Raw genomic sequence first — 26,944 nt, 5'->3', positions numbered from 1 at the left:
TGCATGAGCTTTACGGTGCAGTTTAGCTGTTTCACTCCGTTTCAAGTCTTTGTGCTAAGCTAAGCTAACGAGCACAAGAGCGGTATCGATCTTCCCGTCTTATATTTTGCAAAGAAAAGGAGTAAGCGTATTTCCTAAAGCGTTAAACTATTCCTTTCAGCAAACATTGATGAGGATTCCGTAGCCCTTTAAGCAATAACACTAACCCTAATAACCCTAACCCCTAATTCTATTTATTGTTTGAGTTGTGTTTAGAGGTTGTACATCGGGATTATATATTATTGTAGCCCTGATTTTTATGTTTAATTTGATACCTAACATGTTTGTTTTTTGGGGGGGAGGGATTTATACCATGATTTTTTCTTGATTTTCATGATATAAAAGGGTCCCCCGAACTTGCTGATGTAGTTTGGTTGAAAGCTCCAGAAAAGCTACTAAATCGACTAAATAAGGTGTGAATGTTAACCGCCGACTGTTTCCAAAAGTCAAGAATGAACTTTGACACACTTCCACGTTCATTGTTCGTGTTTCTAAACGTGTCACTTCTGCGAATAAAACTAACTTGAAATAGACCAATGAAATATTTGGAGGTCAATTTAACATTTGAGAACGACCCGACTCGTCTGTCTCAACTCAGCTGCTCCACGCAGGTCAAATCAGACACTGAGTGCTTCTATTGCACAGTGATTCCTCATAGAAGCCGGATTAAGTTACCTCATAGGGACTACTTAAGTTTTTTACGGTCTCCTTTTCCAGCATTGGGAGTTTAAAGTCCTTCGTAAAACCTGCCGACAATCCTGATAAACATCAGCGCCACCAGGCTCTAAAAGGAGAATAAAGTGCTCCTCCTCGTGTGCCACCAGTGCAGCTATGGTATGTAACCATCAGATCCCAGTACAGGCCTGTTCCCCATTACCCAGCTGCACAGGTAGCGCGTCCTGCACGCTGGTGTGTGGCAGCACAGCCTGATGCAGGTATGGCAGAACAAGTCGAGACATATAGGCCTCACTGTCTCACTGAATGTGCAGCAGAAATATATTGAGGTTCAGTTCAATGAGCTTTACGCTTGCATGACCTGGCATGACAAAGGCATCCGTCAGAAAGCTCCTTTTCTGGAAGTAACGTGGAAAAATTACTACTTTGATGGCGGGGCGAGAAGTTCAAATTCAACAAGCAAAAAACTTAAAGATGCATGCACAAATACATGTCTGTGTTTGCCAGAATTTTTTTTAAAATGATGCTAAGGAGGACATTTAATTAAACGTTGATGTGCTCTCGAGGACCTGGAGGAAAGGTGGGGACAACTGATGGCACAGAGAAGGAAGGAGGAAAGGAGGGAAGGAAGCATTGATATAAAACATTTAAGTAGTCAAATTGAACTGCTAATCATTTGCACAAAGAGGAACAAGTCCACAGTCCTGAGTGTCTCGGCCTACCTGCTCGTGAGGTGTAAAACACCGAGATGAAAAGCAACAGAAGCCATGTCTCGCGCGCTGGACTCCATCGATCCATCCTATCAGATGACCGGTGACTTCCTCGTGGCTGCGGAACACCTGAAGTCAAAGGTGTTTTTTTTCCCGCTCTGCACGCGAGAGTTTAGAGGAACAGCTGCCTCGCGCCTGTCCGTCTCTCAGCGCGCACTTCACCAACTGCTAATTAGGAGCGCGCGCGCATAATGGCTGATTTAAGTGATGAGAAATGCTGTTTATCCGCGCATACTCCTTCCTGTCTTTGCTGTTTTTGACGGATATGAAGGAGGAAGACCAGCCGATAGAAACTTCTTTAATCTCGGAAGGTCTTTCCCTCCTCACCCGCAGAGAATCTCCCTCACTTTCTCTCCTCTCCTCCCTCCTCTCTCTCTCTCTCTCTCTCTCTCTCTCTCTCTCTCTCTCTCTCTCTCTCTCTCTCTCTCTCTCTCCTCCGGGTCGACCCCTCCCTCCCCTGGTTGGGGCAGAAACATAGTTTCCGCGCGTGTCATTATTTGCATCAGTATTGTCTAACTAATTATAAGGGATTATGTTAGTTTTGTTGTTGTCTCCATCTATATTTATCTCGCACGCACGCGCGCACCTGCACACACAGGCTGCACATTACAAGCTGCCACCCACACACACACACACACACACACACACACACACACACACACACACACATGTGTGTGCTCGAGCACATGTTCAAAAAGGCCTCAATGTTCAGCAAAGTTACTCTCTAGTAACAAATACAAAACATCCACATGAACAATGGAATTAAATGTTCTGCTGTCTAACTCTCTACAGGCAGACACACACACACACACACGTACACAAAGCATGCTGGGACAGGACAAAGGTGCTGCCCAAATAATAAAAAATATGTGCGGCAGATTCCAAATTCCAGTGCCTGTCTGTCTTTGCCCACTACCTATACTCTCTTCAAACACACAAATGCCATATTCTTCCTATAGGCACAATAAAACTTTTCTTTTTTTTTAAGCAACCTAAATGTGCTGTTTGGCTTCTACATCAAGGGGTTATCATACTTCAGCTCTGATGTGGAGAAGTCAGCAGAAACCAGCAGCTCATTGGGAGGTATCGGAAACATTTTAGGAGTTTATAGGGAGAAGTTTATAGGGTGAAAAAAAGGCTGACAGGATCGGAGCTCAGTGCATGCACACACATGCATACGTGCACCTGAATACCTCCGAGCCTGAGGTCTCTCCCGCTCGGCTTCAGCCTCCCTTTACATTAGTCTGTAGTCTGAAGACATTTGTATGATATTTTTTTATAAAGATCACTTGTAGACGAACATATGACTGCAGACACACAATACACAGGAGCAAACTAAGCTGTATGGAATGACAACAAAGAAAGTGCAAAAAAACTGTAATCCATAAATTCATGGCACATTTTTATTGTGTATTGACAACTGACACAGTATGAAACGTGCACATAAAGGAGAAGGCTGGATTAAGGTTTTTAGTTAACTTTACTGTGGAGTTTCATGTGGAATAAATAACTTAATAATACATAAATACATTGTAATTCATTCAAAAATTATTGGGGGTACTTGCAGCAGTGTTTTGTAAAAATTGGCATCGCTTTATTTTGTCTATTTTTGTAACTAATGAACAGAAGCATGTTTTTGTGAACATCCGGAGGAGAGACATTCGGTGCCTTCTGCAGGTGGTGAAATGTAGATTACAGGTTTGAAGGCAACGATACTGAAAATGTAATGTGCAATTAAAGGTTTGTGTTTTGGTAACGGTGCTGTTTTGGTTACAGATGTCAATTGCATGGCATGCATGAAGAAGAAGAAGAAGAAGAAGAAGAAGAAGAAGAAGAAGGAGAAGAAGAAGAAGAAGAAGAAGAAGAAGAAGAAGAAGAAGAAGAAGAAGAAGAAAAATATTATAGATTCCAGGCATATTTCCAAATGCCCTTCCTCCCACTTAATGTATGCTGTGTTATGACTGACAGCTAAACTCCTGTTCTTGTGTGTGTGTGTGTGTGTGTGTGTGTGTGTGTGTGTGTGTGTGTGTGTGTGTGTGTGTGTGTGTGTGTGTGTGTGTGTGTGTGTGTGTGTGCAAGAGAGAGAGAGAGAGAGAGAGAGAGAGAGAGAGAGATTTTTGTACTAATTCTGGTCATAATTACAACTTTTCACTTACTCTGCTAACAGTAAACAACAAATAAAATAAAAATAATTTCAGGCATCATCGTGTATAATATAATGGAGACAGATTTTGTGTTGGCTTTGAATAAGAGAAGAAGTCTTTCCACTGATAGAGTTGCAACGGACTGATTTGAAAAGTGTTCATTTTGACCACTAGGGTGCGCCAAACACCTTTGCTGAGCAGAGGCCGGTTTATACAGAGTGACATGACTTTTACATGAGTGTTTTGTTTATCAATTAGTTATTCACACTGTTGGTGTGAGACACAGTAAGAGGTGATTGAGACAAGATCCTGAATATTATCCCGCCCCGTAATAAAATAAAGAAGCTGGACTTGACTGACCGTGCAGATAATCTCACTCATGTTGCACTCTGTCCATGTGACTCTCTCTCTCTCTCTCTCTCTCTCTCTCTCTTATCCTCTTACGGTGGCTCTCACCCCCTCACCCCGCCGAGCTGCTGGCCACCAGTAGCACACCGTGTGACACCGGAGAGGCAGCGGCAGCCATGGCGAGTCCCGGGCAGAAAGTGGTGCTGATCACCGGCTGCTCCTCCGGTATCGGCCTGAGGATGGCCGTGATGCTGGCCTCGGATGAGCAGAAGCGCTTCCACGGTAGGCGTGTGTGTGTGTGTGTGTGTGTGTGTGTGTGAGAGAGAGATTATAATACCAATTTGCTTGGCATGACATGTAAGTAGATAAACAAATACATCGCTTAATAGAATAATACATTTGTAAAACATGTTATAACCTGTAAATGCTCTGTCCCTCATCTTCTGTTTACACATAAGATGCTTACATCATGAGCGCAGTGCACATAAGACTATTACATAGTCCACATGATTATAAGCTATAGGGATCTCCATCTAAAGCTGACTGGGAGTGTTTAAAATGTAAAAATAAATATATATATATATGAACAGCAGGAGAGAAAATGAGCTCGTAAAAAGAGGGTTATCTAGAACATGAACAGGACTAAACTGATAAATGGAGAGAATGGAGCAAATCCAAGGCCTCAGGCTTCAGTGGTGAAGTACTCAGTACTTCAGTCACAGGTCAGAGGTCACAGTCAACTTTCTGTAGTTCAGATCTTCAAAAAACGAAGTGATTTATGGGCTTCATAGCTGAGGCCATCAACCTGTCAAATATTTACCCGACCACAAAGCTTTGTATCATGTGTCTGACGGCACTAATCTTATTTTTTGCTTTTATTGTTGTCGTCAGAGACATTTTTTAGAGGAAAAGATTGCATCCTACATGCATCAAAGTCAAGAAAAGCCATATATTTTTAAATCTGCACCCCCTCTGCATCAGACCAGTTCTAATCCGATGAATATTCCTCCCACTCATCTGGTCCAACCATCCCCAAATCCTCCTCTGCCCAAATAGATTCATGATGTTTAATATAAAAATACTACACATGTTTTATTTAAATGGCATTCCTTCAGTATAAGTAACATTAATTAAATAATAAAGATGCATACACGAGACAGGAGCCATGTCAGGTCAATATGGGATCATTCTTTTCATATTGAGATCTTTTATTTTTCTTTCCTTTAATTGCGGTCCACTTAAAGGGCCGAACCAGTTTATTCTTCTTCTATTGTTCCATTCAATTTTCATACAGTGACTTCTATTATTGTTGTGAAGTAAAGAAAGGCAGATTTTTCCTACCAAACTGTACTTATTACTACTTATTACTATTATGTACTAAATTACCATGCAAGTATTCTGAAGAAAAAAAATCTGATTGATTTTTTTCATAAATTGTGGAAATACATATATGTTTTTACTTGTTAGCATGAATTTAGAAGTAGTGAAGAAAACATTTAAGTATACATCATTTTATTTTCATGTTAAATTAACTCCACCTCCCTCCTGCTACACACAGTCATGTCCCTGATCCCAACTTAACCTTTAGTCCCTCTTTGGAAACGTGTAAGACCAGACAACAATAACTAAAGCCCCGCTGCAGCGCGGCTTAGCCTCACGGCTGCATTGTGGACGACAGGCTGGCGAGGGTTATTCCTGGAGGAGGCCGGTGCATCACAGTCAGACACTAATGCTGAGATGTAATGGATGCTGTAACAGGAGTACCAATATACTGAGCACTTAAGGTCATGTAATTACTACAGGGACTATCTTTAGCAATAGCTTACCCATTATTGTGTGCAGGTATTATAAAGTTAATTCAGGAAAAAGGAAAACAACCCACAAGTTGAGTCAGGAAAAGGGACGTGTGTGAACAGCTTACATTAAGGGTGTGCGTGTGTGTGCGTATGTGTGTGTGTGTGTGTGTGTGTGCACTTTACCCTCCATTCTCTCCCATCATCCAGCGTCTCTGACAATATCCTCCCACCTCTTCATGACCTTTACTCCTCTCTTTCCATGCTCAGGGTCACTCAGTTTGTACACATTCACGCACACAGACGGACCAGCGTGCGGCACGGGAACGTGTCTGTTGTGCGATGTTGGTGTTTACGTTGTGTATCTTGCGTATGTGGCCTTACATGCAGGCTGCAATGAACGCGGTTTGACTCTGCAGACAGTGATATATTCTTTTTGTAACCTCACACTGGGCGGGTCGCCGAATCACATTCCTCTTTACAGCAGCAGCCTGAAGGCCTCGTTACGCCCATTCACAAATTTAAAAAAAAGGAGATTAATTATAGACAGGGCTACTGGCAAACACCATTGATGAGAAATGGCATTACGAAAAGCTAATTAGTATTGGAACAGTTCAATCTTTACGGGTTTGAAGTCGGTGTCAAGTCATTTAAGATGCAAGTGGAAAAAAACACAAGTCCTGGTAGAAAAAACAAGCTTGTGTGTTTTATCCCAACATTTTCTATCATCGTTCATGGTTTCACAGACGTAAGTTAAACAAGACTCAGAGTCCAGAGCCGTGCTCGTGGCTGAACACTAGAGCCCAGCAGAGAATGGATCCATGAGCTCACCTCACACTGACAACATGCTGATGTTCACCAGCTGTAGTGTTCACCATGTTCACCACTTTAGCTTAGGCAAGGAAAATGTAGAGATGGAAAACATTTTTTGCGCAACTGTTGATTTTTCTTTTTCCTTTCCACAATGTGTGATGTGGTTTTCACTTAGTGATGGTCATTTCTCATGTGATGTATCATATGAGAGGACAGATCACACATACACAATACATCGCTAAAAAGTAAAATAAATATAATAATAGGATTGAATGGAACATAAAATAACAAATATAAAAAAAAATATAGTAAAAATGGAAGTAAATACATAAACAAACAAAAAAAGTGCTGGAACACATGCAAGTACTACCAAAGAATGAATGAATGAATGAATATATACTTTATTAATCCCCAAGGGGAAATTTCGTGTCAAAAGAATAATGATGCTTTTCTAAACTAAATTGATACTGTACCTACTGACTACTGTGCTGGACAATAAAATGTGAACACCTCAGCATCCTAAAACAAAGATAAATCCACAGTTTGGACCGTTTGACATCATGGAATAAATTGATCGGCATCAAATTTCCATTTTAGTTTATATAAGAGGTGTAAAAAGATCCCTCGTCAGCACAGTAGCCAATACCACAACATATATAAACAATCTCTTCCCCTCCCTGTTTTCCACCCGTTCACAGTCGTAGCAACGATGCGCGACCTGAAGCGTAAAGACAAACTGGTGGAGGCCGCCGGGGACGCGTACGGGAAGACTCTGTCTCTGGCCGTGCTGGACGTCTGCAACGACGAGTCCGTCAAACAGTGTATCGACGGCATCAAGGACCGACACGTGGATGTCCTCAGTAAGTGCAGCGCATCCTCGTCGCTTTGCATTTTACTGCTCATAACCCTCATCCTCCTCCTCTTCCTCCAGTCAACAACGCAGGTATCGGCCTCGTGGGTCCGATAGAGAGCATCCCCATTGAGGAGATGAAGAAAGTGTTCGAGACCAATTTCTTCGGGGTGATCCGCATGATCAAGGAGGTGATGCCGGACATGAAGAGGAGGAAAGGGGGACACATCCTGGTGGTCAGCAGCGTGATGGGACTGCAAGGTCAGCAGACTGGGATGATGGGCGGGGTTGGATGTGTGTTTGGGGGGATGATGGACGAATGGAAGAGAGGGTGGATGTTCCTGAAGGAAAAAGCTAACGGGGTGTCTATAAACGATGAACATGAGCGATGAAGAACTGCTCTGCTGAACGGTTGCTGTTGTCTGAGAGTGAACATGTTGAACCTCTGCTGTGTTTCTGAAGGTGTGGTGTTTAATGACGTGTACGCGGCCTCCAAGTTTGCCATGGAGGGCTTCTGTGAGTGTTTGGCTGTGCAGCTCTTGAAGTTTAATGTCACGTGAGTCTCTGCTGACGCTTCTGCAAAACCATGACACACTTAAACGCTTTTCTATCAGCTATAACCGACGAAGAAATTAGGCATTTTTATTTGGTAAATGACCTTAAACTATGAATCTTTTACCACCCACTGTCTTTACGCCCACACAGTGCAGCAGTCTGTGCTGTTTATTAAAAATATGATCATTATTATTGTTAGAATAAGAATACAGGAGGGGATGTGCAGCAGAATATACAACTAAAACTTATATGGACAGAGCCACACTGAAGCAAATCCTTAAATACTTTGTTTCCAAATTAATTTCAAGGGTAATGAACAAAAAGCAGTCACCTTGTTGTTAATGTAGGCTACACCCAGTTCATGAATAGTTTATTAATATTTGGTTGCACTTTTATTCAATGCATCAAGGCTCTGTCTTTATCTGACAATGCTCTGTTCTCTCTCTCTCTCTCCATCTCTCTCCCTCTCTTTCTCCCTCTCTCTCTGTCTTTCTCTCTCTTTCTCTCTCTCTCCTTCTCTCTCCTTCTCTCATCTCTCTCTCCCTCTCTCCATCTCTCTCTCATTTCTCTCTCTCCCTCTCTCTCTCATTTCTCTCTCTCCCTCTCTCTCTGTCTTTCTCTCTGTCTTTCTCTCTCTTTCTCTCTCTCTCCATCTCTCTCTCCATCTCTCTCTCCATCTCTCTCTCCATCTCTCTCCATCTCTCTCTCATCTCTCTCTCTCCCTCTCTCTCTCCATCTCTCTCTCACTCTCACTCTCCCTCTCTCCCTCTCTCCATCTCTCTCTCCCTCTCTCTCTCCCTCCCTCTCCACCCCTCTCTCTCTCTCTCTCTCCCCCTTCCCTCTCTCTCCCCCTCTCCCTCCCCCAGGTTGTCAATGATTGAGCCGGGCCCGGTGCACACTGAATTTGAGGCGAAGATGATCCAGGATGTGCAGCAGAAGGAGTTTCCTGGAGCCGATGCCGACACGGTGCATTACTTCAAGAACGTCTATCTCCCTTCTTCCGTCGACATCTTCGAGACACTTGGACAAACGCCCGACGACATCGCCAGAGTAGGTTCACAGGTTGGCCTCCCCTGTGCCACGTCTGTCTCGTCTCCATCTGGGATTAATCCTGTTTGTTTGTTGTCCATCCTTTAATTCTCTGCAGTGCACAAAGAAGGTGATCGAAGCAAGCAGTCCGCGTTTCCGTAATCTGACCAACCCGTTGTACACGCCCATCGTAGCGCTGAAATACGCTGATGAAACCGGAGGCCTGTCTGTGCACGCCTTCTACCACATGCTCTTTAACCTGGGGCCCCTGATGCACTTCAGCATGACTGCCATGAAGTACCTCACCTGTGGATGTCTGAGGAGCAGGACAGTTTCACCAAACTAGGAACGTACAGATGAATGTACAGACCACGATGAAGACCACTCACTACCTCTGCTTAGGTTGTCAGAGGGAGAAAAGAAACACACGCACACATAAACATCTGTTGTGAGCGCCCACACGTCGGTTTTGTAATGAACAGTCTTTATACTCTCTTCTCTGTACACAATCGTAGCTTATGGATGTATAATTACCCCACCTGAGTCCTGCTGAAGTGAAATACAACAGTTTATACAATTGTTTTAGCCTGCAAAGAGTGCCAAATGAGTAGGGTGTGCGCTTATGAGACAACATACTATAAACTGATCTTAACCCGTCCCAAACAACTTTATATTTCAGACTGTTTAAAACTCAAATTGTCTCCGGAAAGATGAGTCTACACTTTGTTTATTTAGAGTCTATATGTATCTGTCAATGTATTGGAGAAACTATTTTGGCATTAAAATGGATCATTAATACGCTTCTGATCATAATTTGCAAAAATGTCTCTGTAGCGACTTTAGACTGATGGTACCTGTATTTCTATTTGTGAATAAATGACAGTGACATATTCTGGTTTTACAACAAACAATCATAAAAAATAATAAAATTGTTATTACAATTTTGATTCAAGTTGTGCCACTTTTCTGAATAATAAGATCTTACCCACATTTTTGTTTTGATTCCATAAGCGCATTCAGATAAACAAACGCTTCCATCTACTACACAAATTTAAAGATATTGAAACTTTATTTTACTAATAGCATTTGCAACATGAACAAGTCATCTGCAAATGTCTGCAAATGTCAGACACCAACATGCTGACAAACATCTGGTCTGGAAGGCTTTCCTTGACAAATACTTTGCACATATGTCCAAAGTCTGTATCACTGAGATAATTCAGAGAAGCAAAGTTTGACTAATATTGTATAATGACTCATAACTCGTAAACACATTGGTTATGTTAATAACTATGGGTCTCCTCTTACCAAAAGGAAATAAATCCTTGTAAGTATTCAGCCTTTGAAGCGGCCATTGGTGACCTAGCTAATTTAGCTTTGCAAAATGTTTTGGTAAAGTAAATGTGATTTATGTAGTCGCTAATTAGCGTTAAGTTAAACATGTTAATAAAAAAAAATAAAAAAATCCTAAACCAAGTTTTTATACGTGGAAGTGATATATAGGAGCGACGTGAAAACAAAAACTACACTTTCATCTCATTCAAAGTAAAACATTTCCCATTCCGCCTGCTGATCGACTCATCGGGGCTCGGCTGCTCACGCCTGTTTTCAGGCAGTCGCGGGAAATTGGAACTAAGTCGATAACCGGCCGATCGATCATCAAAATACGCTTTCCATGGACACGTCGATGGTGCCTCTGTGAGTCTGTCCCCGAATATAACAACAGATATAAAGTTACGTGAAAATAAAGTGTCATTTCAGCGAACCGGGTGCGTTCGCGTGAAGACGACTTTACGGTCAACTCTGAACGTTACCGGTTAACATCCGGGTGTTTTTAAAGCTAAAAGCACCGCGAACGTAACGTCGAATAACTTCCAACTGAAGTTACCGTTAGCTTTGTAGCGAGGCTAAGCTAACGTGTTGTACATTTAACTTTTAGTCGTGTGTGTGTGTGTGTGTGTGTGTGTGTGTGTGTGTGTGTGTGTGTGTGTGTGTGTGTGTGTGTGTGTGTGTTCTGGTTTAAGGTCGTGTGAGCACAATGGAGGACAAAGTGGAGACCCAATGCACTGTGAGGAGCAGCTTAGGACCACATTGCACTGTGATGACAAGGAAAAGGTGAGTAGCTACTTCTACATTAAGATAGCTTTTTATATATATATATATATATATATATATATATATATATATATATATATATATATATATAATCCCACAATGCATCTTTGATTCCACTGCTGCTGACATGTTAACCTTTTGCCCACTCAGCTTCGTAGGAAGTTGGCTTTGTTACAGAGGGAGTACCTCAGGACAGCTGAGAGACTACAGGTGAGAGAGTCCTTCTTTGCATTTTGCGTCTCTGAGATTCTGTGTCTCTCACACACTTTGATCGGCTCACAGCGTGCTGAGCGTTTGGACACAGCGAGGAGCAGGATCAGTCGGCACGACCGGGACCGGAGAGACCCAGAGGTGACACCCAAACCCGGTCTCAGGCCATTGCCGCTGATACCGGACACCATCAGTGGGGCATCCCCAAGCGTCCCTCAGTGCCAGGGAGGTAAGTGTGTCTTAGTCAGCTGCAAAGAACAGGGAGTAAATATGTCCCACGGTACATGACTACTGTGACAGTTAGATCGAAATATATGTTGTAAAATATCGAAAAAGAGATACAGGTTATAGATTTATTTCCCAGAGGTGTGCTTGTGCATGCGTGTGTGTGTATATGTATATATCTATCTATATATATATATATATATATATATATATATATATAGATAGATAGATAGATAGATAGATATATACATATGTAATAAACAATATACAATCATTCATCCCTTTGGTGCAATACAGATAAAAGTATTTTAGTTATACTATAAAGTCAACCATTGTTGAGTAAAGGCTCTGTTCTGTTAGAGCAGATTCTTATGCCAACTGCATTGATGAAGTTATTATTTTTGTGCTTGTGAGCTGCTCGGAAATATATATGGAGATATTGGCCAATAAAGTAGTTTCTGACGATTTGAAATTAAATAATCTGTCACGGTGCCTAATGTGATCACGACTGGAACAATTTAGTTGTTATTGGATGTAAACATGTACATATGTTAATGTGAATATGTTCCTGACCTTTATTATGCAATTTTGACACATGAATTGCTTGCCTGACCCAAAACAAAAAGAATCTTATAATATTGTTGATATTACACTGTCATTACTCTGAGAAGCAGATAATGTTTCGCCTGTTATAACAGTGCAAGTCAGTATTCACCCATGTTCTTATGTTTTATCAGCTCATGCCGATTCGGATGCCTCCAGGAGGAGCCAGGTGATCCAGTTCCTGCTCGCCTCTGATGCTGCTAGCCCACACACCCTAGATCCGAACCATGACCCGGCTAGAGGTCACAGACCCAGTCCTGCCCTGCGCCTCAGGTCCAGACGCAGCCGCCTGCGCTGGGAAAGGAGGAGCGCTGAGGCTGACGAGGAAAGACGGGAGAAGAGTGAAAGGATGGAGACTGTTGGAGCGGAAGGAAGTGAAGATAGAGTCAAAACAGAGGAAACGAAGGTTGTGATTGAGAGCGAAGAACTGTTTTCTTGTGACGACTCTGAGTCTCCATCTCTGCTGGTTGCACACTGGAACAATTGTGCACAAACTGAAACAGGAGATGACAAGGGAAACGAGAAACAGGGACGACAAGAGCAAAGGGAAAAGGACGCTGAGCTCACATGTTGGAACGTTGCTATACACACGGAAGAAAGGGAACAAGATGGCGCCAAAAATGGAACAAGAATGGAGACGGAGGGAGGAGAGGAAGGTGGGAATAGTAGAGAGCAAATGGACGGAAGGTTGTATGAAGACAGCCGTAATAAAGATACGGAAAAAAATGCAGCAGAGCAAATGGAAAGTGAAAAAAGTCACGTTAATACAGCCGAATTAAAAGAAGAGAAAAGTGAGCTGGTTGGAGGAGCGCGGGATGTAAAGGGCGTCAGTCTCCTGGACTCCTGCACCTTAGTAGAAGGACTACTTTACCCGGCGGAGTACTACATCCGGACCACAAGGCGGATGACATTGTCGCAGAGCCAGCCTGACATGCAGGCGGTCGCACTCTCCCAGCTGAGCATGGGACATCGTCGCAGGAGCCGGGGCAGAGGAGTGAACAGGCGCACGCAGGACCGGGAACGTCCAGACGGACACACGGCGACAGGATTGTCCTCACCGACGTCTGCCGAGCCGAGTGAGATCTCGAGTCAAATCTCAGCTTGTCAAATCGGCACGGAAGGTTGTTTTCCGCCTGCGGTCGCCGCTGCTCGCCCGGCAAGAGGCAGGAGGAAGAGAAGAGGTCGGGGCAGAGGGAGACCTCAGACCCCACGATGCCCTCTTAGTTTAGACACACGTAAACAAGTAGGCCTTGGACGAACCTCAGGAGATCCCCAGCCCACCAGCTCCCTGGTCTCCTCCTCCCCGTCTCTCCATGGAGCTGATGGACCAAAGCCCTGCATCTCTCAGGGGGAAGCCGATCCAGTGCAGGACGACCCCGAGCCTGCGTCCACAGCCACACAGCCTTCCTCTGGAGGTAATGCCGCTCAGCCGAGCCCTGCCTCTGGACAGCTAAAGACGGTGTTTCCCATCTTTCTGAAGAGGACTAACGGATGCAGACAGACGAGAAGTGAGACTTGTTTTGTGTCTGTGTGTGTCAGTGGTGGAGAATGAAAAGAGGTTAGGACATATATTTATAAAAGAGCTCTGCGACTCTTCCCTCCCATTTAATTTTTCCTTTCCCTTTCTGTCCTGCAGGCGCCGCGAGCTGGCGATCCCTCCTCTTGCCCTCCTCTCCACTCGCCCCGGCTCCTCTGCTCCCTCTCCCATCTCTGTTTCCCGGCCCGCTGCTCAAGAACCTGGTGAACTTTGACATTACGCAAGATTTCCATCTCCCCGACGACCAGTTCGCCTCCCTGAAGCTGCACAAGCTCCGCCAAGTCGCTGTGGATCCGGGAGTTGAACATTTTACATCGCCGTCCTACAACACACGCGGGTGCAACCGGCGCTATGACACTCGCCGCAGTGGCCCAGTGATGCCGCTTCCACTCCCGCTCACCCTCACGCCCACAATCTCAAATTCGCCCCATCCCACTGAAGCAAAGCAAGCTGCTGCACGGTCCGCAGACCTTCAAAACTTGTCAATGGAATACAAGCGTATGGATAAATTGGCACGCCAGCACTCTGTTGAGGAGACGCCTCGACGTGATCTTACGGAAATCCCTCGAGAGCAGCAGATTGAAAACCTTCAACCAGCGCGTGAGACTAAAAGCCGCTCAACAGAATCGGTGTCAGCGGCTCAAGATTGTGCCGCTGATTGCGTCGATCAATATGAAGAACAAGATGCTGTGAGCGTGGACCACCCCGTCAAACCAGTCCTTCAGTTTGACTCTGCAAACAGGCCTGCAGGCAAAGAGAGTGATTATGAACTTCAAATAAAAGAGTCTTCTGTCATGTCATCAGAAGAACGAACAGATTGTCCTGTTTTAGTCCACGCTTTGGAAGATCAGATGTCTGGAAACTACAGAACAGAGGACAAATGTATCATCAGGACTCTTTCCTTTGAATGCCTTCTACAGAAAAGCCCAGAGGAGCCTCCGAGCAGCTGCACCGCTGCACAGTTATGTAACGACAGCGGCGCTCTAGGCGGGTCTCCTGTGCAGCGTCTGCGTGTGAGATCTCCTGCTGGAGATTCAAAGGAAAACTCCGAACCCGCCACAAGTCCTCCCACAGACGGATCGGCGGCAAACCAAACACACATGCGCCACAGGGTCCCGTCTCAGCTCCTGCTGAGTCCTCCTCTGGCATCGGCCCCCTGCCCCTTGGTGGCCCCACACCCGCCCTCCTCTGCTCTCCTGTCCAGCCCCACGCTGCCATCACTGGGACTCAGCCCCCACCCTCCCCGTGCCGCCCTGCCTCCGCCCTCCTCGCCCGCCGCCCCGGCTCTCACTCAGCCTCCCGCTCAGAGCCCGACCCTCCAGGCCCTCTTCCCTCCCGGACTCTCTCCATATCCGCCGATCCCTCCTAGCCCGCCGACCACCTCCCCCGCCGCTCAGATAAAGGCTCCGTCTGAGCCGCCGTGTGCAGACGATCAGTCCCACAGGGTTGAACCCCCGAACTGCCCGACGCTTTCCAGCGTCCGGTCCCAGGAGTCAGGTGGGCGGGCGGAGACAGCGGAGGAACACATGATGAGATGCACACACACGCTGAAGGTAAAAAGGTTGTACTCAAAAGAAGATGATTTGAATCAAAGTCAGCCATTATTGTGTTTTGTATCTGCAGCATCTACAGAGTAAATCATTGTGTGTGTGTGTGTGTGTGTGTGTGTTTGAGTTCAGGCCCCGGCAGGAGGCTGTCTGGTGGATGCGTGCTGTCTGCGCGGACCCTCAGGTGCTTTGTGTGTCGCAGCAGCCGGAGCGTGGGCCGTGTGTCTCTGGAGTCTGACGTCAGCTGCTGATTGGACACTAACACACACCTGGGCCTTCGATAAGGCGAGTGTGTGGGCGTGCACGACATGTGAATGCATGCCTGCATATCAGACTCATATATTGATATCATTGTTAATTCAAATCATTGGATTTTGGGATGTCATTTTGAGGAAAGCAATCAATCTATTGACAATAGTTGCAGCCCTGAAGGAAATTTTTAAAAATGCGACATTTCGCTGTAGCTGGTTTAATAATAAATTGGGAGGAATTAAAGACCAAAATAGGACAAATTCGACTCAATATTTACGGTTTCAAGGACCAATAATGTGGCACACTTAAATTCTGGACAAACATGCAATGTTTTTTGTTAATTCCTTTGTTTTTTTACAGCCAGTGATCAATGTGTTTCCTGTCCCCAATGCTGCTGGGCTGATGTGTGTGACTCTGGGTCAGTTGGAAATCCGAGAAGTGAGGTGAATACGACTCAATCTGACTTTCTAACACACATTTTAACATAACATTTAACATATCCGAACTTCTAGAACTTTGACTGTGTGTCTGTTGCCCGTGTGCGCAGGATGCTGTCGTGCTCCAGCCTCTCACAAGCGCCGCTCTGCGAGGGCGTGGTCCAGGCCGTCGTGGGCGTGTCCGGGTCCAGAGTGGTCACCTCTTCCCACTCGGCATCTGGTTCCACCCTGCGGGTGTTTACGCTGTCAGACAGCGGCAGGTAACGCAGAGTTGGCGTTGTGTTTTATTCTCTGGGTTATTTCCTCATTGCTCAGATATCTCAGTGTCTCATCTCTCTATCTCTCAGCACATCGAGCTCTCAGCCTCTCGTATCTCCCGGTGTTTGTGTCGGGGCTCTCGCTCCAGTGGACGCACTTTTAGATGCTCTGATTGGCTCAAGTGAAAGCGGACACCTCTTCGTCTGGTACGTAAGACCGTAATCTGTGCTCAAATAGCCAAATTAGCTGGATGAGAATTAACATGGTTATTTTAGCCTGATATCAGTATGTCGGTTTGGACTTTAACTGACCTTGAAGCGCAAACATGCCAATTTGGCTCTCATGCGTCCGTCTAGAGTTGAATGTATTTTGTGTTACAGGAATTTAAAGACCGGACAGCTGCTGCGGAGAATCATCCTCGGAGACGGTTTATCCCACATGGCCTGTCTCAGAGGATTCTCCTCCTGTGTAAGTCCATTCGCTTTGCACGTGTGAAGCGGGGTCCGCCTGTCGCCGTCAAAAAAAACGTAAAAACCGCCTCACTCTCTCCCGTTGCGTGTTCTTGTGTGTATGTCGGCGCGCAGGGAGTGTTATTCATCCTGCTGCAGCACCATTTGCTCAGCTCCCTGGAGGACGAAGCAGCGGAGAAGGACGAGGACGGGAAGAAGGCCGCCCTGTTCTCGCTGGTCGCCGTTAACCCCCTCAGTGGGAAATCCGCCCTGGCTTCTCGGCTGCATCCGCCCAAAGCCTGGTCTGGCAGGTGAGCTGAGGCCTGATGCAACTGCAAGTGTGTCTCTGCATGCGTGTGTCTCTGCATGCATGCATGTGTCTGCATGCATGTGTCTCTGCATGCATGCGTGTGTCTCTGCATGCATGCATGTGTCTGCATGCGTGTGTCTCTGCACGCATGTGTATGTCTGCATGCATGCATGTGTCTGTATGCATGCATGTGTCTGCATGTGTGTGTCTTTGCACGCATGCATGTGTCTGCATGCATGTGTCTCTGCATGCATGTGTCTGCATGCATGTGTCTCTGCATGCATGTGTCTGCATGCATGTGTCTCTGCATGCATGTGTCTGCATGCATGTGTCTCTGCATGCATGTGTCTGCATGCGTGTGTCTCTGCATGTATGTGTCTGCATGCGTGTGTCTATGCATGCATGCATGTATGTGTCTGCATGCATGTGTCTCTGCATGCGTCTCTCGTGTAACTCCCCCTCTCATCTCCCTCAGGCTGTGCGAGGCCGACATCAGCAGCTCCAGCGTGGTTGGCCTGAGTCAGAGCGGCTGCGTGTGCGTGTGGGAGCTCGGGCCCCGGGGGGCCTCGAGGACGGTGGTGCGGGCCCCCGGCGGCGAAGGCTGGCAGCTCGCCCGATTGGGGGAAGGAGGCACGCTGGTGACCGGTCATCACAACGGAGACGTTACGTTACACTGCCGCAGTCCGGGTCAGACTTCACTCTGCGACCGGACTCAGTGAAGTAACGTCTCCATTTTATCAGATAAAAGCATCTTTCTGTCACCGTATGAATGTTTACATGAAGATTTTAAACTTTTAAAATACTTCAGTCCCACACGTGGTTATGTGGCGTCACCAGCTTGTCGAACAGGAGTGTCTGTAACCGGACTACTAGAATAAATACATGTATATACTGTAAACTGAGCAGATTCAACAAGTCACTTGTAAAATAACACAAGACTGGATTGTTCTCTACCGGGCTGTAAAAATGTCAACACTGTTTTTAGAGCACAAATTACTTGAATAGATTGTTGTCTTATATTTAAGGAAAAAGAAGTGTGGCCAAAGTTTGTATTTATAATTTACATTAAACTGTTGTGTGTTCTGTTTTCTTCCTTATTTCTTGTCTACTTATGTTGTAAAAAATTGACAGACTGTCTAATATAATTTCAAGAGGTCAGAAAAGGATTTTTCATTGTCAGAAATGTTACCATAAACACCCAAATACAGGAATTTTTAATATTTACAATTTGTTAAACACATTTATCAACTCAGTGTTCACTTTTCAAAGCTTCTCAGTCAGCATCTGAACTGTTGTAAAAGCAACATTCATACAATGGCCATGAAAACTAATTAATTCATTGTTTGCTTCTGCAAAAAACTAATAGTTCACATTCTGATATACCTGTATTTAGGATCATATTTGTAGATGAGAAAATATACTTGTATTTTGTGCACGTTGAATCCGTTCACCCCGAGACATGCATGAAGTGTTGGTTGCATAAAAAAAAAAAATCTAAAGAATTAACCAGCCTAAATAGTTAAATACTGTAAATTAAAGTAATGTTCTTCAGCCAGGAGGCCCCAAAAGACTGGTTTACTGCGTGATTAAGAGTTTCGGCACAGACTTTCCTCAGTGGCCTTTTCTTTATCTTTCCGTTGAATGAATTTGCATTTCATTAACGCCGTTCTAGTCTTCAGACTACTGAAAGCACTTCACTACAGCTCAGTTTCAAATCACATACTTTCTCTTTTTACTTTTGCAAAGTTCCAAATAAAGGATTGTCATCAAATATGTACTGCTGCACGCAGTGTGCACTAATCTTGACAAACTACTTTGGCTGTTGCTCATATCCACCCAGATTTAGAACATCCTGGTATTTTTGGCATACTATCGGTAAATATTTTGCTCACATCAACATTCATACACTGACAGAAGCAGTCATGCAAGGCCATCAGGATCTGATCCTCCACCCAGACACACACACACCTGGCAGTTTCCTTGATCACAATCCAACTCTTGAATGTCATTCTTGTTTGCAGGCAAAAGTCAGCGAGAACAATTTCAGAAGCAGCAAATGTGTCAAGTTCAAAAGAATCTTTATTTAAACTTCGTGTAAAATAAATCATCTTTGCAACATGTATGCATATTCAGCAGTATGTACAGTTTGTACATCTTGTTGAGAAAGACAAGACATCTAAAAATAGACTTATATAAAAAGAAACCTACAGGAAGAACGTGCATGATGAAGACGTATTAACATGGTCATCTCCACATACACACAGATAAAAAAGACAAAGACCAAAGAGACATTTTCATTCGTCCACTCGGCTTTGAGTTAAAAAGCTCGACTGATGCGTGAACGAGTCGAACAAGTGGAGGAGAATTCTGGGAATTTGAACACTTAACAGCCTTCATTTCTTCCTCGTCTCGTTTGAACGCACAGGGTCAACTTGTCTGCAGCCATCTTAGATTAGGCTTCATCAAGAAGTTAACAGCAGGAAGAAAAAAGGAAAGAAAAATAATAATAAATCAGTGGCTTTGAGAACAATCATGTACAACAGGGGAACGGTACGGCCGTGAAGAGGACACGAGAATCGGTAAAATACGGTGAGACTGTAAGGGTCCTCCGATGATTGAGGCGGAGGCTCGGCTACTGTACGCCGAGGGAAGGCTTGGTGTCCATCAGCTTCTGCACCATGAGCTTGGCGTAGCGAAGTCGGCTGGCCAGCTCCTTACAGCAGCCGAACTCCTCCAGCAGCGAGAGCTTGTACGTGCGGAACTCTCGCTTCTCATCAATGTAGGTCACCGCACCCATCAGCGGGCACAGGATGAGCTTGGTGTGATCCTGGCAGAGAGAACGCAGGTTCAGAAACTCGTATTCGACAGCTGATGTCAAGACGAGTTTGAATATATATTTTTTTTTTAAATACCTGGAAGAAGTTGAGCTGCACGGTGCCGTTGGAGAGGTGCAGGACGATGGCGCTCTTGGTGCGGAACCAAAGGGAGAGGTACGGCAGCCGCGCCAGCTCGTCGCCATCCCGTCGCGCCATGTTGGCGCCGGCCTTCAGCAGGTGCTCGCTCATGTAGTTGCGGAAGTATTTCAGCAGCGTTATCTAGAGGGGGACAAGCACATAAGAATCCATGGTTTAAATATATATTTTAAGTTATATAAATCGATGAGCTAAATCTTGAGCCGATGACTGACCTTCTTGTTGAGCGCCGCGGGGAACGAGCGCACGCTGAGGTAGGATTCTACCGCCGCCTTGTCGATGTACTGCAGGCTGTCTCCGTCGGTGTACATGATCAAGCGCGAGTAGTCGTTGAAGAGCACGCCCACGCTGTTGTCACAGAGCTGGTAGCCTGAAATGCACATTTGACGAAAAGATCTCTTAAAATTGTTGTTTTGGCAGAATTTTAAAAGCAAAAACTTAACAATCAAAAGTTGTCAACCCATCAGCGCCCTCTGGTGGATAAACTACGTAATGTCGCCACGATTTCTACACTAGCTCAAACATAACTTTGGCATTTCGCTGCAGTAATTTCTGGTTAACCGGGCGAGAACCAGTGTAGTCAATAATTTTAAAATCCTGTTAAACAGAAGTTGGATTGTCTTTAGCTTCTTCACTGTTAGAATACTGTACATCAATATTTCTATATCAAGTCACCCGCGTGTTACATTGAATTCTTCAAGAAAACTTAATTTTCTTGTACGCTTTCAGGGTGAACGAAAAGAGAAAAGTCTTGAATAAACTGGATGAATAATATTTTTTTAATATATGGTTTAGTTGCCGTTTAATAATGCTAACGTTATCAGTTACACGTGTGACGTTAAAGTAAAAATGATTTGCTGAATGATCTCACCTAATCCATATTTGTCCGAGTAGTCGACCCATTTGCTGATCCAGAAGATGGGAACACAAGCGGGATCCTCGGCCTCTCCTGCGAACACAAAAACAAACCGACGTCATAGTATGCACGTTTTTTTTAATACATACAATAAAAAAATAAATAAGAGGATCCATTGACTAGACTGGAGACTCACCTTGGCAGATGACCGCCTTCTCGGAGGGCTTGGCAGCAATGATGCTGTTGAGCTGCTGCAGCATGTCTTTCAGGTGGCACTCCAGCGGCTCAGGCTCCCTGTGACACACAAGGCACAACGGTCATTTACATAATGACTCGTTTAAAAAAAAAAAAAAACGCAATTCTGCATTGTGACACGTTTCCCCAAACGTATCTCACCTTTGCGCCGGCTCGTCCTTCATGTCCACCCTCTCGGTCCCGGCTGCGGGAAAGAGAAGGAAAAAATTAATACAAATTTTCTCAGACAAAAAAAAAAAAAAGGCTTCTTTCGGTCGCGTCCTTGCCGAGACCCTTTACCTTGGTTGTTAATCGCCGTCAGGGGTCGTCTCAGGCTGAGCTCTGCGGCCGTGGAGGGGGCGATGGAGAAGCGCGGGGGAATGGTGAGGCACGTGGTGGGCAGGCGCAGGGGGATGTAGCCCGACGTGAAGTACTCGTCCACTTGCAGCTCGGCGATGGTGGGCCTCTTGGTGGGGTCCGCGTGCAGCATGCGCTTGATGAGCGACGCCGCCAGCGGGTTGATGTGCTGCAGGGGGAGGAGAGTTGGAAGATTCGAGTTATGAAATTGCATATAAACAAACATATTTATTGAAGGTATATTGTGTGGCACATTAGTCCAGCTTACCCAGGGGACGGTGTAGCTGTTCTTCTTGATGCGATTGTAGGTCTCCTTCAGACACGAGGTCTCAAATGGGGGCTTACCCACCAACAAAGTGTACCTGAGAGGACACAGATCAGACTGAGTCAAGTGGAACGCGGATGTTTTTTGTGTGTTGCATTCACAGCAACAGAAGCGTTAACACTCCCAGGTGTGTGTGTGTGTGTGTGTGCATGCGGGTTCAGACTCACAGTATGCACCCGAGCGACCAGACGTCCACTTCATAGCTGTGGCCTTTCTTACAAAGCACCTCGGGTGCGATGTAGTTCGGCGTTCCACACAGGGTCTTCTTCCTCTCGCCATCAAACTCGATCTTAGTGGCCAACCCAAAGTCCCCTGAAGAAGCGGAGGGACAGGTCAAGGTCAAAGAAAAAGAAAACACTCACATACTATAAAACTGGGCAAACAGGTTTGAGTCGCGTTAATTGTTTCCCTGTTTGTCACACCAGGAAGACTGTAGTTTAATTATGTATTTTTTTTTACCTATCTTGACCTCCATGTCATCGTTGAGGAAGATGTTGCCCAGCTTCAGGTCCCTGTGGATGACTTTGTTGTCGTGCAGGTACTGGACCCCCTTGAGCAGCTGAGTCATGTAGTAGCGGGCCTCGGGCTCGGTCACAGCCTTACGACGCTTGTGGAGCTCCAACAGGGACTGGAACCGAAAATAATAGATTAGATTCATAAAAAATACACACAAAAAAAAAAAAAAAAAATGAACTTTTTTTTTTCTTCTTTTTTTAAAGCAAGCAACTCATTGCTGCACATCTTGGTCAGGGTCATGTGAACTAATGTGATTATTAGTGGCTTGATTGCACAATGCAAATACATGTTTTCTCCTGGTTTGACAGATTAAAAAAAATATATCAAAATTCCTTTTAGCGACCATGTTCAAAACCCCGTCGGCACCCAGAGGTTCTCACCCTTCTGCGGCAGATTTCCAGGACGACAAAGACGAAGTCGTCGTTCTCGAAAAAGCCTTGGAAACCGACGACGTTGGCGTGGTTCAGGCTCTTGTGAATGGCGATTTCGGACGTCATCTTCTCCCTCTGGTGCTGCTTCAGGATCAGCGACTTGGGCACGATTTTCCCGGCGAAAACCTGGTTCGTCTCGGCGTCCGTGATTTCGTAGCATTTGGCGAAACCGCCTTTCCCGAGGAAGCGTCCCCTCGCGTACCGCCTCATGGTGCGTGGGTCCACCAGGATATCGGGGATTTCTTTCAGAGGAGCCGATTTCGGGTCGACATGTGCCGCCGACGGGTGCGCCGGCTTCGCGGTACCTGCGCTCATTTTTGGGAGGGGTTGAATTGCTCTTCCGAGTCTTGCAAAAGAAACTTAAAACAAAAAAACTCTTCGGCAGGGGTCGAACTATTGTTAAAGCCGACGTTAGGTTAGCACTGGAAGCTAGCTTTGCATACACTGGGTTATTCAAATCAAAACTAAAGTGAACCACTTTTGAACGCGAACGACATTCAAACTTCCGATTCGACGATCAAATAAAAGGCAGTGAGTGCGAATATTCGGTTTAAAACAAGTAAACGTGAGATATACGTGCAACTAATCGCCGGACTCTTCCCTCGGTGGCTGCAGTGTTACTCCGTCCTGCCCTTTTTGACAACAGCCTCTGGTACAAATTTAAAATGCTGTCTCGGTCGTTACGGCGCTCTCTGATTGGTCCGCTCGATTTGAATTCCAAGCCGCGCCGCAAAGCATCGTGGGAAGAGCGGTGCAAAAACAGCCAATCACCAAAGGCGGAAGTCACATTCTGCGTTGTGATTGGCTCAATGGCGGTTGCTTGTCGCTCGGCGGGTCCGATAGGCACAGTGCTGACAGGGTGGGATTTAATCAAACAGTTGTCGAAACTGTTTGATTAAATCCCACTCTGTCAGTACTGTTTTTTTTTTTATCTCGTGGATTGAGTGAGGACGTGTATTTAAATACTTTACTCAAGTTAAAATCTCATCAGCGACGAGCAGCAATAACTTACTTCCACATCTAACATGGCATACAACGACCAAAAGGGAAAGTTGTTTCTCTCTCTTTTGGATCCATGACTATTTAACCTTCTAGTTATCAGTGGTGTCTGCAAATATGCACATACAGTTGGCTACTGTACTTGAGTACACTTTTAGGAACAGAACTCACCAGGAAGTCATGTGTTTTTATTTGAGAGTTATAATTAGAACAACAAGTTATATGCGGAGCTAATAGAAAGTTAATCTACCCAACAGCAGTATTTAAAGTAGTGAATGTAGCTGGACTTCAATTAGACACACTGGCTGCTTTCCTGTATATGTGATCATATATCTCTGGCAGGCTCATCCTGAGGAGGTTACTTTTACTTGTGATACCTTAAGTAGAATCCATTAAACTTGTAAATGCAGGGATTTCACTTGGAATTGAAAAAGTTTGCAATGTGGTAGGTATTTATTTGATCAAATATCATTCAACCACAGCTGGCTGAACAGATAGTATGACCGTTTGAATTTGAGGCTTTGGAGTTTATTTGTTTTCTCTCCAGTAAGGGGCAGCATTTCACGAAACACATGGTAATCTTGAAGTACTGCAGTCACTTTATAACTTTCAGTAGAAGCATGCAACTACTACTCACTCTGGAACTGATTATAATCATCCTTATCTCATTACCTTGATCATAATGAAACCCCTACAAAGTGAAACAGATTCCTGCTGAATGCATGTCATGCACTGTATTTTGATATTTTTCTATATTTTCATTTCTTATTGTTTTGCAACAATTTCAATTTTCTTTGACCTGGATGTACAAATGGAAAATATAGCCCCTTTGACTTATTGTTATTGAATGAGTTTGCAGCACTCATTCTTTTCATTTCCATCACTCCATTTGGTGAATGACAGCACAGGTTGAACATAAATTATATATTTATAATGTGTAATCTTGCACCAACATCCTTTCCAGGTAAAAACAATTTAAATGTCATGTTTTAAAACAAAACAGAGTGAACGTTATTTCCGCAGCAGCACTAGTATCTTCTTTTCTCCTTTGATGTTGTTGTGCCCACGAGAGTATATTTAGTAGATAAGAGGAACACAAGAGGAGCATGAGCGGATAAGAAGAGGGTAGAAGAATGAAAAGATCGTGATATCCGTGGGCTTGTTCATCCTCTTTGTTCCACTTGACAGTGTGTGTGTGTGTGTGTGTGTGTGTGTGTGTGTGTGTGTGTGTGTGTGTGTGTGTGTGTGTGTGTGTGTTTAGCATCCAAAACAGCACATGTATAGAGAGGAGCTATTTTTATTTATGAAGTGCAGACTGATCTTAATATTCCCTCATATGCATCAGCTGAGGGCAACAATGGCAGCTGACGTTCATCATCACAACAATGATGAGAAAAGGTGAGCTCATTTATGTATCGGCCCACAATGACAATTTGCAAATGTGAATTCTATTATTTTGATGCCTTATATGTCCTTTGCGAATTGTGTGGAGACATGGATATTGTATATATATATATATATATATATATATATATATATATATATATATATATATATATATATATATATATATATACACTATACTCAAGGTCCCTAAAGGCACCATAGCAAGATTCCCAATGGTTATAGGACCTCATTGCAGATTTTAAATGTTTTTATCTGCAACATAGTATATAATTATATTAGCCAAAATCTGTTTAACCTTCATAAGGACTGGTGAGAGTATTGACAAAATGGTCTTTGTAGAAAGTATAAAATCAAAGTTAAACACTGGTATAAGTCCTTTAAAATATACTGAGCAGGAAGTCAAGGGTGAAATATAACTGATTCAATATTTGTCAAAGGAGACAAAAATCCCTCAGCTCCTGCCATTTAGTGGTGGAAGGCACATACTGCAGCATAATCAAGTACAATTTGAGAGATATGCCTATTGGTCTATTACTTATCAAAGGCAAATGTGTTACTATTCTCACTTCATTTGACTTTTGAAGATCAAGGTTTTATATCTGATCAAATATGCTTCAAGGCTATATCAAGCAGCTTAAATTAGCTTTACTTCATCCAACTATCAAAAACTATCTCATCAGTAATATATGCACTTGTAGTTTTGATAGCTTACGCTAGCAGTATACTCTGCTACATGGGTGAAATTGTTAATGTAGTTATTGTACTTATTAGAGTATTTGTATACTGAGGTATCAGTACTTTTACAATGCTACAATCACTGTAAGAATAGTTTATTGGAGTGCATTGACAACAGCCAGCAGACAACAATCTCAACAAATAGTTTATTCACAATAAAATTACAAAAAAATATATATATATAGCGACACGAAAATGTGAATCTTTAAATATGTATAAAGTGCATCCCATATGACGGGTCGAGGACTGTGATGACCAGCAGCACGTGAGCACGAGCAGTCCAGCTGCGGAGAACCCCGAGTTCAAAACGTCCCCTACGACAGCACGCAGCTGTTGTTCTTCTTCAGTGGTGGTCTCTTCTTCTTCTTCTTCTTCTTCTGCGCCGCTGGCCTGGGCAGCGTGTCCCTGCGCCTCCCCGCCGGCGGGTTCACCTGTTGCATCAGCGCGCGGAACACTCCCACCGCGTTCCCCCCGGTGCGCGCGGACGCCTCCACGAAGTTAGCGTCCCACTCGTCCTCCACCGTGGCCATGACGTCAGCCGCCAGCAGCACGCGACCCTCGGCGTCACTCAGGTCCGCCTTGCCTCCCACCACGGTGATGGGCGCGCTCTTGCCGACCCGCAGCTCCAGGATCTCGTCGCGGAGCCGCCGCACCTCCTCCAGGGACCCGGGGTCGTCCACCGCGTACACGAGCGCGAACGCGTCGCTGTGCCGGATGCTGAGCTGCCGCATCGCCGGGAACGAGTAGCTGCCGCTCGTGTCCAGGATCTCCAGGCGCATCTTCCCAGACCCGGCCGTGTCGTACTCCAGCACGTGGAGCTCCTCGACTGTGCGCGTGTACTTGTGCTCGAAGCGGTCGTGGAGGAAGCGGCGGATGAGCGCGCTCTTACCGACCCCCGCTGCCCCGAGGAACAGCAGCCGGACGGTGTTGGGACGTCCCGTTAGAGACATGCTGGTCTGAGGCTCTGGCGTCTCTATACGCAGTTATGGGTATTTATAGGCTGGCCGCCAATGCTCTCCTCCAATAAGCTCTCTCTCTCTCTCTCTCTCTCTCTCTCTCTCTCTCTCTCTCTCTCTCTCTCTCTCTCTCATCAGGTAATACTTACATTAAAGACCATATGCATCTCTCTGAAACTTGGCAATCATATGAACAA

At 44.9% G+C, this 26,944-nt stretch overlaps 4 protein-coding genes across 5 annotated transcripts; 2 read left to right on the top strand and 2 right to left on the bottom strand.

Moving 5' to 3' along the window:
* Positions 1-4,152: 4,152 nt before the first annotated feature.
* On the top strand, positions 4,153-9,362 carry LOC306737732 (retinol dehydrogenase 8-like; the record flags this gene model as incomplete). Its single annotated transcript, XM_079219518.1, has 6 exons — positions 4,153-4,258; positions 7,281-7,442; positions 7,514-7,693; positions 7,895-7,988; positions 8,854-9,037; positions 9,135-9,362. 6 exons carry the CDS (start codon positions 4,153-4,155, stop codon positions 9,360-9,362), a joined length of 954 nt encoding a protein of 317 aa, XP_079075644.1.
* Positions 9,363-11,077: 1,715 nt separating this feature from the next.
* palb2 (partner and localizer of BRCA2) lies at positions 11,078-17,939 on the top strand (the record flags this gene model as incomplete). Its single annotated transcript, XM_079219963.1, has 12 exons — positions 11,078-11,131; positions 11,282-11,341; positions 11,414-11,570; positions 12,304-13,677; positions 13,806-15,259; positions 15,386-15,542; positions 15,870-15,948; positions 16,053-16,202; positions 16,290-16,406; positions 16,581-16,668; positions 16,785-16,960; positions 17,435-17,939. 12 exons carry the CDS (start codon positions 11,078-11,080, stop codon positions 17,676-17,678), a joined length of 4,110 nt encoding a protein of 1,369 aa, XP_079076089.1. The 3' UTR covers positions 17,679-17,939.
* Positions 17,940-19,042: 1,103 nt separating this feature from the next.
* plk1 (polo-like kinase 1) lies at positions 19,043-22,965 on the bottom strand (the record flags this gene model as incomplete). 2 transcript variants are annotated; one of them, XM_079219521.1, is made up of 11 exons in its annotated part: positions 19,043-19,786; positions 19,872-20,054; positions 20,147-20,301; positions 20,803-20,880; positions 20,984-21,081; positions 21,184-21,226; positions 21,322-21,547; positions 21,647-21,740; positions 21,871-22,015; positions 22,163-22,331; positions 22,600-22,965. In XM_079219521.1, the coding sequence occupies 11 exons, from the start codon at positions 22,963-22,965 to the stop codon at positions 19,592-19,594; spliced, it is 1,752 nt and encodes a 583-aa protein (XP_079075647.1). In that variant the 3' UTR covers positions 19,043-19,591. The 2 variants fall into 2 exon arrangements, with proteins under 2 accessions (XP_079075647.1, XP_079075648.1); XM_079219522.1 differs by lacking the exon at positions 21,184-21,226 and having other exon boundaries at positions 20,984-21,077; positions 21,257-21,547.
* A 3,140-nt stretch (positions 22,966-26,105) lies between these two features.
* On the bottom strand, positions 26,106-26,741 carry LOC306738133 (ras-related protein Rap-2a-like; the record flags this gene model as incomplete). Its single annotated transcript, XM_079219962.1, has 1 exon — positions 26,106-26,741. The coding sequence occupies one exon, from the start codon at positions 26,739-26,741 to the stop codon at positions 26,106-26,108; it is 636 nt and encodes a 211-aa protein (XP_079076088.1).
* Positions 26,742-26,944: the final 203 nt, after the last annotated feature.

This window comes from Taurulus bubalis (assembly GCF_910589615.1).
Source record: "Taurulus bubalis genome assembly, chromosome: 6".
Lineage (NCBI taxonomy): Eukaryota > Metazoa > Chordata > Actinopteri > Perciformes > Cottidae > Taurulus > Taurulus bubalis.
This window is presented reverse-complemented; position numbering and strand designations above follow the sequence as displayed.